Source organism: Neoarius graeffei, chromosome 7, assembly GCF_027579695.1.
Source record: "Neoarius graeffei isolate fNeoGra1 chromosome 7, fNeoGra1.pri, whole genome shotgun sequence".
NCBI lineage: Eukaryota > Metazoa > Chordata > Actinopteri > Siluriformes > Ariidae > Neoarius > Neoarius graeffei.
In genome coordinates this window covers 74,650,113-74,664,193 of record NC_083575.1, presented here as the reverse complement: position 1 = coordinate 74,664,193, position 14,081 = coordinate 74,650,113, and the positions used below count along the sequence as shown (strand labels likewise).

The 14,081-nt window shown below is 39.1% G+C and overlaps 1 protein-coding gene across 1 annotated transcript in view; it reads right to left on the bottom strand.

Annotated features, from left to right (window-relative positions):
• The window catches only part of dok7b (docking protein 7b), a 162,035-nt gene that overhangs the window by 21,281 nt on the left and 126,673 nt on the right, over positions 1-14,081 (bottom strand). The window contains exons 7-9 of the mRNA XM_060926403.1: positions 12,438-13,267; positions 3,166-3,217; positions 3,002-3,078 (exon numbers count right to left, since the gene is read on the bottom strand). Of these exons, the coding sequence (XP_060782386.1) occupies positions 3,002-3,078; positions 3,166-3,217; positions 12,438-13,267 (959 nt within the window). The remainder of the gene's footprint in view (positions 1-3,001; positions 3,079-3,165; positions 3,218-12,437; positions 13,268-14,081) is intronic.

The window sequence follows — 14,081 nt, the reverse complement described above, 5'->3', positions numbered from 1 at the left end:
TTTTCAATTTGGCAGCACGTACTTCATTTACATCCATGTTGTGTTTTCACTTTAAATGATTTGCAAGGTTTGTAGTTGACCGTCCCTTATCGTACTTCTCATCAACATAACATGTGCGGCACATTGCAGTGTCCTTCGTGTCTTCTCGAAACCCAAAATGTAGCCAAACTTTCGATTTAAGATGAGGCAAAGGATCTTTAAGCTTGGCTTCTGCCATTTTGGTGCCCAGCAACGGCGTTGCCATGTAAAGTGTTGGCTACTCTGATTGGACAAGAGCAAGGGCCCAAACCAATCAAATTGCACGTTTTATTGAGAAGCAAAGCTGTGCTCTATTCCAGCTGATCGCTTTCTCGCATCAATTTAACAGTGTAAGTGTAATGGTTATGCAGTAAAAGTGCATTTATAAATCAGTAAAAATTGAAATAAAAAATGTCACCGAATCAAACCGAAAATACAGCTACTGTATATGGATTGATAATCGGTACGGCAGGTATGAACTCGATTTTTGGTGCACCACGGTGAATCGTTGCAGCCCTAAATATCATCCCCACACTGTATGTGTGTGTGTTAACCTGAGCTCTAATACAAAACTTAAAGGAGAACTGAAGTCATTATTAAACTTGCTTTATTTCTTAATTAACGTGTTATTCAATTATGTTTTTGGTTTTAGTAACCTTATATCATGACTTGTATGGGCGACTAATTGCAATTAAATATTATACTTATCGGCCTATTCGGTTTTTAGCCATGTTGAATTTAGTTCGTTTGGTCCACGGCAGTCGTCGCTTATCCGTGCGATCTTCACGAGACTTGTGCGAGACTTCGAAACGTCAACTGTCAGCCAGGTGTCAGTGCCACCATTTTGAAAACTGTTTTCCAAACGAAATATTGCACAAAAACGAGTTTAAATGACAATTACTGCCTACTTTTTTCAAACTTTCCTGATCGCTATCAAAACAAACAAAACTTCCAGCTTGATTACATCAGCATTTGAAAAAGGGCGTGCGCGTCTTTTGACAACGTTGGCAGATGTTGGTCACTTTGATTTCCGCTGTACGTTTTACTTCCGTCCTACGATGTCTCACACAGGTTTCAACGAATCTCGTTTATGACCATTGCTTTGACATACGGACTGATATATTACAGAGCATATTTCAAACACTCATAACTTGCTATAGCAGTGACAAAATAGCCATCAGAAATGCATTCTGATATTTAATAAAATGAGATAAATACAACCCCGATTCCAAAAAAGTTGGGACAAAGTACAAATTGTAAATAAAAACGGAATGCAATAATTTACAAATCTCAAAAACTGATATTGTATTCACAATAGAACATAGACAACATATCAAATGTCGAAAGTGAGACATTTTGAAATTTCATGACAGCAACACATCTCAAAGTTGGGACAGGGGCAATAAGAGGCTGGAAAAGTTAAAGGTACAAAAAAGGAACAGCTGTAGGACCAAATTGCAACTCATTAGGTCAATTGGCAATAGGTCATTAACATGACTGGGTATAAAAAGAGCATCTTGGAGTGGCAGCGGCTCTCAGAAGTAAAGATGGGAAGAGGATCACCAATCCCCCTAATTCTGCCTCGACAAATAGTGGAGCAATATCAGAAAGGAGTTCGACGGTGTAAAATTGCAAAGAGTTTGAACATATCATCATCTACAGTGCATAATATCATCAAAAGATTCAGAGACTCTAGAAGAATCTCTGTGCATAAGGGTCAAGGCCGGAAAACCATACTGGGTGCCCATGATCTTCGGGCCCTTAGACAGCACTGCATCACATACAGGCATGCTTCTGTATTGGAAATCACAAAATGGGCTCAGGAATATTTCCAGAGAACATTATCTGTGAACACAATTCACCATGCCATCTGCCGTTGCCAGCTAAAACTCTATAGTTCAAAGAAGAAGCCGTATCTAAACATGATCCAGAAGCACAGACGTCTTCTCTGGGCCAAGGCTCATTTAAAATGGACTGTGGCAAAGTGGAAAACTGTTCTGTGGTCAGACGAATCAAAATTTGAAGTTCTTTATGGAAATCAGGGACACCGTGCCATTCGGACTAAAGAGGAGAAGGACGATCCAAGTTGTTATCAGCGCTCAGTTCAGAAGCCTGCATCTCTGATGGTATACGGTTGCATTAGTGTGTGTGGCATGGACAGCTTACACATCTGGAAAGACACCATCAATGCTGAAAGGTATATCCAGGTTCTAGAGCAACATATGCTCCCATCCAGACGATGTCTCTTTCAGGGAAGACCTTGCATTTTCCAACATGACAATGCCAAACCACATACTGCATTAATTACAGCATCATGGCTACATAGAAGAAGGGTCCGGGTACTGAACTGGCCAGCCTGCAGTCCAGATCTTTCACCCATAGAAAACATTTGGCGCATCATAAAACAGAAGATACGACAAAAAAGACGTAAGACAGTTGAGCAACTAGAATCCTACATTAGACAAGAATGGGTTAACATTCCTATCCCTAAACTTGAGCAACTTGTCTCCTCAGTCCCCAGACATTTACAGACTGTTGTAAAGAGAAAAGGGGATGTCTCACAGTGGTAAACATGGCCTTGTCCCAACTTTTTTGAGATGTGTTGTTGTCATGAAATTTAAAATCACCTAATTTTTCTCTTTAAATGATACATTTTCTCAGTTTAAACATTTGATGTGTCATCTATGTTCTATTCTGAATAAAATATGGAATTTTGAAACTTCCACATCATTGCATTCTGTTTTTATTGACAATTTGTACTTTGTCCCAACTTTTTTGGAATCGGGGTTGTAGAATTTTGATAATAAAAAATTTGCCTTCAGTTCTCCTTTAACCTTAGTGTTCATTCTAGCTCTTACTTAAACCTCATATTAACTCATGTTCATCCTCGCTCCAAAATGATACTTTTTCTTGTAAGCATTTCCAATGAACTCAGCCTTCAGCCAAAAAAGTGAATACCAGAATGATCCAATACTCTGTTTACCTCTGTGGAGGGGCCCACACTCACACCCTCATGGGCTGCAGATACGGCAGTGCTGCTCACTTCAGGCCTTGTTTTTTCTAAAAGAGTAATAATACCCAATAACAGCCTAACGCCAGTAAAAAGACATTATGTTTCTGCAGAAATAAGACAATGAAAAGCCTTACCCAGTCCAGCAGGAACATGAGAGGAACGTGTGTGCTGAGAAGGCACTGCCATCTGCACAGAGTAACATCACAGGACATGAGCTGTCTCTAATTAAAGCACATCTGAGAACATGATTTTTGAAGTTGTGTGTGGGAGCAAGAACAGAAATTTAATGTGCATATTATGTGTGTGCATTACTAGACCACTGCACTGGTGAATGATTAATTCTGATTCGTTGAAATGTGCTGATTTAATTTTTTTATAACATCAGCCCTGACAGTAGTGCCACAGGTTTATATTAATGCCCTTGTTCTAGTATGGTATTGTTTCTGTAGTAAAAATTTCATTTACAGGGGCTTGTGTCGAGGACAACCAACATAATCTAAGATTAGACACTGAAATAATATTGGCTGGCGTTGAGTGGTCTATCAGATATATTCCATTCAGCTAGCATGATATTGAATGAGTTGAAGATGAGTAGCTGAATGGAATATATCTGATATACCATGAAAAAAAGCCAGCCAATATTATCATTATTATTATTATTATACATACACATTCCTTTCGGGTGTTCAACATGTCTTCTCATCTCATCTCATCTCATCTCATTATCTCTAGCTGCTTTATCCTGTTCTACAGGGTTGCAGGCAAGCTGGAGCCTATCCCAGCTGACTACAGGCGAAAGGTGGGGTACACCCTGGACAAGTCGCTAGGTCATCACAGGGCTTCAACGCGTCTTTCTCTTTCAAAATTCCCTCAAAATCTCCTGTATTTAATGAAGCAAACCTGGCGGCCATGTTTGTTTACAAATTGTCACAGTCGCTCGCTGGCGTGGAAGTTTTACATCCCTGATGTGTCTCTTTTCCAGTTTTTCGATGTCTGTTGGTATGTTTTTCTCTTGTAAATATGCGTGAAGAATATCTAATGAAGTTTTGATAGCCTTTCAGGTGCTCAATGCATCTTTCTTTTTCCCGGCGAACAAAGAAATAGTTCTGCGCATGCGCAGCAGAAAACTCTCATTGAATATTCGCATCCGCTCAGACGTGTGACATCATGTTGTCTTGACAAACATGCAGTATCATAAACCATATTCAACACTCATTCTCCATTGAGTAGAGTGACACGTAGGATAAGTGATATAACAATACTGCATATTATTAAACCAAATTAATTAAACCTGCTAGAGGGGAATAGAACACGTTTTTATTCCATCAAAAAAAGTGTCCTGTATGTATAATAATTAACGATATATCATGACAATAAATCGTGATAAAATGTATGAGATTTCAAATTGAAGAAATAAAAAAATTACTTGCGATTATCATCAGGCTGCATGATCTCTCAGTTTTTCCGAGCTATAATTGCATTGTTTAGATAGCAGAGGGTGCAATAACGTACAATAGTGGGAATACACCATGTGACTTCACCCTAGGTGGAAGTAACACAGCTCTAATGTAAAAAAAAAAAACTAAAATGGTAAAGAGCTGAAAAAGAAATCGGGGCTCTGTTTTTACAGACTGGTGAAAGCAAAAGAAAAGAGAAGCAAATGAAGATAGTAGAAATGTTTACAAAAGCTCATTAAGAAATGGCCTGTTTATTACTTTTTCATTTTTAATTAAAATAATATTTTCGTGAATAGTTTGTTTTACTCCAACCTTTACAAATTATATATTTACTGTATTTATTTTTTTGGTTAATATATATATACACTGCCTAAAAGCAGAGCTCTTGATGTGTGTAAAATGTGTTAGTAAATAATCCCACATTATTTTTTTATAAAGCAAATTAAAAATAAGTGCTGGATAAAAACCCATCCATTTTATGTAAATAAAAATACAAACTTCATTGTCTGGTGGTCAAGTGTTTATGAGATACATTGCCTTGCACTTATGGTTGGGGACCCTGTGGTGCTACACCTTCATCGTTTGTACGTACTGATGCAAAACCCATCAAAAATCAGGTTGCTGTATTACCATATTCTCATCAGCATGGAGCTTTGCTCCACTATTAAGAAAATTAAACAAAATATTACAATAACGTTTTCCACAAATTACTACTGTCATTTCGCCGGTTTGTTTACATTCTAAGCGGAAAAGATTTTGTCGGATGTTTTGTATAAAGTTTTTATTTATCGAATTTGCAAAAAATACAAATAAAAATGCTCTGTTTCTCAAAATCCAGTGAATATGGATAGAATAAAATAATTATTCCACTCAGTCTCGTCGTACATGGATTATAGCCAACACAGTGCTACGCACCTCATCAGCTATCAGCTCATGTACAACTCGATTTCATGAAATAACTGTTTATATATATTATATATATATATATATATATATATATATATATATATATATATATATATAAAATGTGACTATAAATTGTTAAAAAAGCATAAAGTGTTCATTAATTTAACAAATGTTGTCATTGGCAAATTACTATGGTATAAGAGGAATAAAGCACTTCAGGAAATGGTTTAATAGGAAAATAATCAACAATAGTGGTAACTGTAATGCTTTATGTCATTCATTATTTTCCAATAACAGCACACTTTGTGTTTTATTCCTCATGAATTGAACTGAGAGGAGACACACTGTAACATGCTTTGCCAGAACTTACTGTACTGTAATTAGTTAGCATAATGACCTGACAGGTAGCCTGTATAACTCGTTAAGTTGTGTAGTTAGCGACACAAGTCAGTTTAGTCTTGTCAGTAAAATCACATCTTCATTGTTACGGGCTGTGTCTTCACTTTACTTCAGGCAAAAATGCTAATCTGTCCTAACTGTGACTGGAGGCGTAAAAAGGGCCATAATCGTATCTGCTGACATCGGTTCATCGGCTATAGCAACACTGGTATTTTTCTATCTGATGATAAATACGGTCACAGACCGCAACTGCTTACATGTATAATGACCTACATCAACTGGAACAAATGAAAAGCCTGACAGGCAGAAAATCCAGACAAATAATCCGAAGTCAAATGTCAATAAGATCCAATTAAGCAAGATAAAGCTTGAAGGGTATCAAGTGGCGAAAAATCAGTGCTTTAGGATCTTTTTGCTAATACAAGTTGTCCAGTCTTATCCATAGTGGGCCAGTGTGACTGCACATTTTCACTCCAACCAAGCAGGAGCCAGTAAAGGTTTGTCTCATCACAGTGTAACACCTGTAGTGAATTTGAGGAGGTGTTGAGCTTTTATGTGAAACACAAGTTCATCTCTGAAGCTAATTAATGTGTGCACAGATCATTTTGAAGCCTACAAAAAAAAGATGACAACCTTATTTAAATTCACACAGCAGCTTTGTTTTGCTACACCTCCTGATGGGACGTCACTGGGGTAAAAGCAAGTGTGATGAAACGGAGTGTGAAGATTTAAGATTTAGCAGGAACGTGCATAAGTGAAGGCTTAAAAGTCTGAAACATTTCTCACTCCCGCTCACTCTGCAATGTGCAGTTTGCAAAAAGAAAAGGCAAAAGTTTAACTGAAAAAAAACCCCACAACACAGTTTCTTATAACATATCGAAAGAATTCATTCAAAACTGATGGCTCATGGAGTCACTTTAACTGAAGAGTTTTGGATATTATCAAAAACAATAGATTATAAAGTCACAATTTAATAAAATATCTTCAATAATTGTCTTATGCTTGTAAAATATTCTAAAATTACAATGTTATTGTTAAAGTCGATTAAGTATTACCAGATCCATGGTTTTAATCTATTTATTTATTTATTTTTCCCTGAGTTGAGGGATGGGCTTTTTTGCATTAATTATATTAATCTTTCATGAGCAAAATAAGTAAGGTGGAATTTTATTGGCACAAGCAGTCAGTGCCTAGCCTATTACAGTGGGGCAAAGAAGTATTTAGTCAGTCACCAATTGTGCAAGTTCTCCCACTTAAAAAGATGAGAGAGGCCTGTAATTAATTTTCATCATAGGTATACCTCAACTATGAGAGACAAAATGAGAAAAAAAATCCAGAAAATCACATTGTCTGTCTGATTTTTAAAGAATTTATTTGCAAATTATGGTGGAAAATAAGTATTTGGTCAATAACAAAAGTTCATCTCAATACTTTGTTATATATCCTTTGTTGGCAATGACAGAGGTCAAACGTTTTCTGTAAGTCTTCACAAGGTTTTCACACACTGTTGCTGGTATTTTGGCCCATTCCTCCATGCAGATCTCCTCTAGAGCAGTGATGTTTTGGGGCTGTCGCTGGGCAACACAGACTTTCAACTCCCTCCAAAGATTTTCTATGGGGTTGAGATCTGGAGACTGGCTAGGCCACTCCAGGACCTTGAAATGCTTCTTATGAAGCCACTCCTTCGTTGCCCAGGTGGTGTGTTTGGGATCATTGTCATGCTGAAAGACCCAGCCACATTTCGTCTTCAAGGCCCTTGCTGATGGAAGGAGGTTTTCACTCAAAATCTCATGATACATGGCCCCATTCATTCTTTCCTTTACACGGATCAGTCATCCTGGTCCCTTTGCAGAAAAACATCCCCAAAGCATGATGTTTCCACCCCCATGCTTCACAGTAGGTATGGTGTTCTTTGGATGCAACTCAGCATTCTTTCTCCTCCAAACACGACAAGTTGAGTTTTTACCAAAAAGTTCTATTTTGGTTTCATCTGACCATATGACATTCTCCCAATCCTCTTCTGGATCATTCAAATGCTCTCTAGCAAACTTCAGATGGGCCTGGACATGTACTGGCTTAAGCAGGGGGACACGTCTGGCACTGCAGGATTTGAGTCCCTAGCGGCGTAGTGTGTTACTGATGGTAGCCTTTGTTACTTTGGTCCCAGCTCTCTGCAGGTCATTCACTAGGTCCCCCCGTGTGGTTCTGGGATTTTTGCTCACCGTTCTTGTGATCATTTTGACCCCACGGGGTGAGATCTTGCATGGAGTCCCAGATCGAGGGAGATTATCAGTGGTCTTGTATGTCTTCCATTTTTTAATAATTGCTCCCACAGTTGATTTCTTCACACCAAGCTGCTTACCTATTGCAGATTCAGTCTTCCCAGCCTGGTGCAGATCTACAATTTTGTTTCTGGTGTCCTGTAAGGTTTTATTCCTTTGTAAGGATAAATAATTTTAAGTATTTATTCTTGACCAAGAAGGCAGTAATTTATTTTGTGACAAAATTGTAAGGATTTATTTTTAATATTGTTCTGTTCTGTTCTGTTCTGTTCTATTTTACTATTTCAGCTAGAAGGCAATGAATTCTGTGTAACTTGACCAAGTTACTGTGTGACCTTCTGTCTAAGCTAGACACATTGCTCGAGACGTAATACTGATATCTTTTGGAACATTCTATCTCTGACCTAAGGTTGTGCGTAAATGTTGATATCTGTTAGAACATCTGCTAATATGAAATATATTGCTTATTAAGATGTGTTTTGCTCAGTCCAAGGTTTACTGACCTAGTCACTGTTGTCATAGTCTGACATCCTACGACGCACACACATAACACACATTCACCTACACACACACACACATAGCATAGCTGCATATCCACACAGACACACACACAGACAGATATCAAACAGTGATGTCATTTCATCCACACAGATAAGACACATATAAAATCCCTGTATTCTCTCGTTGTATTGGGGGACTTGCGAATAAAGACTGCGAACTGGATTGTGGGGTTCCTTTCTTTTTTCTGCGACTCACCCCCAGACGTCTGGGTGACACGAGGGGACTGATCTCGAGATGGTGAGGGCCAGAGGTGACAAAAAACCTAACATGTCCTTTGACAGCTCTTTGGTCTTGACCATAGTGGAGTTTGGAGTGTGACTGTTTGAGGTTGTGGACAGGTGTATTTTATACTGATAACGAGTTCAAACAGGTGCCATTAATACAGGTAACGAGTGGAGGACAGAGGAGCCTCTTAAAGAAGTTGTTACAGGTCTGTGAGAGCCAGAAATCTTGCTTGTTTGTAGGTGACCAAATACTTATTTTACCGAGGAATTTACCAATTAATTCATTAAAATCCTACAGTGTGATTTCCTGGATTCTTTCCCCCCATTCTGTCTCTCATAGTTGAAGTGTACCTATGATGAAAATGACAGGCCTCTCTCATCTTTTTAAGTGGGAGAACTTGCACAGTTGGTGGCTGACTAAATACTTTTTTGCCCCACTGTATGTACTGACTCATGTTCATAACTATTATTTATTACCTCACCCGGGACGGAGTCCACCAGGGGGCGAGGTATTGTTTTCAGTGGGGTTTCTTTATTTGTTTCTTTGTTAGCAACATTATGGAAAAACAGCTGGACCAATCTTCATGAAGCTTTCAGGATATATGGGCATTAGTCTCAAATAGACGCTCCAACATTTTGATGGTCATCTAGTCAAGGTCACCAAAAAGGTCAAAATATTTTTTTCATGATATCTTCCTTCCTATTCAACATATTTACTTCAAACCAATTCCAAAATGTTCATCTTTCAATTCTGCTCCCATTGATATGCTACATGATGGGGTCTCGCTCATAGTTTTCTTAACAGTTGGGTGTCAAATGTCAGGGGGGTCAAGGCCATTGCTAAAAATTTGAATATTTTCCATTATAACTCAAAAACAGTTAGAATTAAGATATTTATCATCTCATCTCATTATCTCTAGCCGCTTTATCCTGTTCTACAGGGTCGCAGGCGAGCTGGAGCCTATCCCGGCGAAAGGCGGGGTACACCCTGGACAAGTCACCAGGTCATCACAGGGCTGTCACAGACAACCATTCACACTCACATTCACACCTACGGTCAATTTAGAGTCACCAGTTAACCTAACCTGCATGTCTTTGGACTGTGGGGGAAACCGGAGCACCCGGAGGAAACCCACGTGGACACGGGGAGAACATGCAAACTCCACACAGAAAGGCCCTCGCCGGCCACGGGGCTCGAACCCAGACCCTCTTGCTGTGAGGCAACAGCGCTAACCACTACACCACCGTGCCGCCCGATGTTTATCATTATCAATATATAGGAAGTCATATATTGGCTTTCATTTGGCACCATGACATTTGACCTTGTTTGTGTGTCTGTTAACAATCTAGCGTCTAGACGGTTGCACCGATTTGACTTCAAATTTTCAGGGTAGGTGGACAATAGTCCGTAGATTACCTGATTAAATTTTGGGAGTAATTGGATCAAGGTGAAGGTCACCGGAAAGGTCAACCTTTCGGTTAAAATAACATTTTCCATTATAACTCAAAAACAGTTGCCCATAGACAAATATTTACTGTTATGAGCATATAGGAACTCCCATATGGCCTTTCATTTGGCACCATGATGTTTGACCTTGAATGACCTTGAAAGGTCAAACTCAAGGTTACGGATTTTCAGAGGGCTGTAACTTGAAAACGGTTGATGGTAGACAGATATTTACCATTATCAACTTATAGGAAGTGCCATATGGGCTTTCATTTGGCATCATGACCTTTGACCTTGAATGACTTTGAAATGTCAAACTCAAGGTCATGGATTTTCATAGGACTATAACCTGACAGCTGATGATTGAGAAATATTACCATTATTAACATACAGGTATAAAATAAGTGCTGCCGGGTGAGGTTTGTCTTGCCTGGCAGCACTTGTGTGTGTGTGTGTGTGTATATATATATATATATATATATATATATATATATATATATATATATATATATATATATAAATTTAAAAAAACAGCTATTCCATGAAATCGAGTTGAGCTGATAGCTAACAAGAAGCGTAGCTATAAGCCATGTACGATGAGACTGAGTGCAATAACTATTTTATTCTATCTACATTCACTGGATTTTGAGAAATGGCACATTTTTATTTTTTGCAAATTCGATAAATAAAAACTTTATACAAAATGTCTGACAAAATCATTTCCACTTAGAATGCAAAAAAACCCCGATGAAATGACAGTCGCAATTTTTGAAAAATCTGATGATTTCTTGAAAAATAAAAAAAGATACATTCATACCATCAAATACTTTCATTCCATAGTTTGTCGCTTTTTTTTAATATTTTGGGGGGTTTTCTTCTTCTTCTTTTTTGGTGGCTGGCAAACCAACTTAAAGTGCATATCACGGGTAAATTCAGGAGCAAGATCAATGTAATTCTCCTATTTTATATTAAACTTTGGTCAAATATCTGTCACATTTTGCATTTTGTGCAATTTTTTTTACCTTGCGCAATACCAGAAAAATTCAGTTGAAATTAAGCCATTTGAGGCGAATTCGTCCGCCTCTGAAAAAACTTGGCATTTGGATTTCCTGGGAAACATTGATTTTCATGACGTCACGTACAGGACGCCTCCCTCTGAATCCTACGTCAGTGCTGGTTTGTTTATGAGAAAACAACCTGGTGTTTTTCTGCAAATTTCTTCAATGTTATCACATAATTATTAAAATGACTAACAGATGTATCATAGGAGGGTGTAGCAACACCAATCTTGATAGGATTAGTACTCATCGTTTCCCACATTGCGCTCAGGTGACAATTCCATATTTCAATGCAAAATTGCTAGCTACTAAACTTGGTCTACACAGGCTGTGCACGGAAACCGTGCAAGCTCGCGCAGCCTGCTGGCGCTTCCGCAGGTGATGTCATGAATCTGACTCCAGACTTCCTTGGGATTTTTCCAGATGCATTTTGTTATTTTATTTTTTACTGCTGTAGACAGATGGCCTTGTGCAAAATAACCCTTCTGGATGAGTGTGTAAAGGGACATACTTTCATATATAAAAAAAAAAAATTGGTCCAGGATATGCACTTTAAAGGTGCATTCCCACCATTGAATGGGCTGGAGTGTAGAACAGGAGATATTGGGGTAAAATATATTCTTTTAGCTATTTCTGTTTCTTTTAAATACTTGATAATTCTGGGGGTTTTGTTTTTGAGTACAGTTTTCATTTTGTCATCAGTTGTTTCAGTAACACGCTCCGCCATTTTTTTCTTCTCTACTAACGGTACATGAGCTGATAGCCTACTAGTAGAGTAGCCAATCAGAGTGCACGATTGCTCATATTCAGTGAATGTGGATAGAATATTTATTTATTTATTTATTTATTTATTTATTGAAGACCATTTGAAGAATTTGATGAAAGAAGAAGTACTTAAGGAAAGTGCATCATCATGGTGCTGTTTTTGATCAACTGGACTGGATCCAGACCTGGTAACCCTGATCAATGGTGTATTCTTTCTCATGATGTTATGATGACTTTGATTTAAAGTTGTACTTAATGTGCACACAAAAAGACAAACAAGATGGAGAAAAGAGAAAAACCCCACTACCTTCAATCCTCCACAGAGAGGACAGAGAATGTGTCGCTGCATGGTGAAGCCTCCAGGGGGTAGTACTCCGTCACCGCTCCCACTCAGCCTCATGGGTGCAGTGAGTTTGGGAGAAGCAGAGCTTCCTAGTGGCTCTAATGGGCCACACTCAGGCTTCTGGGTTGAGGAAGAGGTTGAGGAGGAAGTGGAGGGGTGTGGCTGGATGAGTCTACGAGGGGTGTCATAGTGCTGCAGGAGCTGAACAGGCACCTGGTACTCCAAATCCCGTGCTTCAGATACCCCAATGATGGGGCAAATGCATAGTCTGTGCCCTGGTGGTAAGGGAGTGGGACTTGCTAATGTGCTTGATGTTTGGAACGGTGGAGGAAGTCTGGGGTTTGTGTTCGAAGTGGAAGTTGGAGTGTTGGGGTTTGCAGTCAGGTTTGTGCTGGAATTTGTGTTCAGTGTGAGGCTCATCGCCGAGCCGAACTCCTCAATCTCTCCCTGCGTTGTATCTAAGCTGCCTGTATAGGATGAGAAGCTTCCGGAGTAGGATGAGTGGCTCCCGGTGGCGATGCCGCTGTCAGTTGAGCTCTGTCGCCCGGCCTCCTGAAGTCCTCTAGGGCGGGGTGGTTTAGTCGAGGGCCGGAATAATCCTTCATGATGTTCCTCACTGGATGGCCTCGATCCCATCGCTCCTGAGACAGACATAGAGTGCTCTGTAGGAACTGGGAATCGAACTGGGTCAGCCCATGTTGCTAGGCGACTGCTCAGGCTGACATCTGAGTGGCTAGTCTCGGAGGAGGAGCTTGAGATACTGCGGGCATCTCCTGCAGAGCTGGAGTGGGACGCTGACCAATTAGAAGAAAGAAGAAATTACAGATTATTAAAAGCACATGTGCACCTGCCAAGGCTGCCAGACTGACTGTTTCTTTACCAAGCTTATTATCAACTGAAGTGTAATATTCTGAAGTGTCACTGTTTCTGATTTACATCAATAAATTTCTTCTTTACTGATAAAGAAGGCTGGCTCCATAATTGGCTGCAAACAGGACACTTTTGAGGCTGTGGTGGAGAGGAGGACTCTGGACAAACTGTTATCCATCATGGATAATCCTGACCACCCTCTCCACCACAGACAGTGGAGCAGCTTCTCCAACAGACTATTTGAGCTTCGCTGTCATAGGGACCAATACAGGAATTCTTTCCTGCCCCAAGCCATCATCCTGTGATGAGATGAATAACTCACCTCTGTCTAACAGAGAGAACTGTGACCTCTCTACTGTGTCGTCCTGTTTATAACCCTGATCCTCCTGGAACTTTTCACTGTCAGAGCCTCCCTCTTTACTCCCATTAGTCACTTTGCACCTTTAGAGTTTATTTGTTTTTATTTATTTATCTTCCATTCAATACTGCCACTTTTGCATAGTTTTTATTTTCATTCATCGCAATTTTTGTGCACATTCACTTGTACAAAGCAAATATATATATGAGTGATTCCACGCTTATGGGTACTGAAATGGGGACATGAACTTATTTTTAAAAATTCACCTAAAACCATTTCTTTTTTTTACCATCAGGTCACAAAACATGTAATCTTTAATGAATGATATGTTAAAAGATAGCTTTAATTTTCTGAGATGTAATAAAAACATATTTATATGC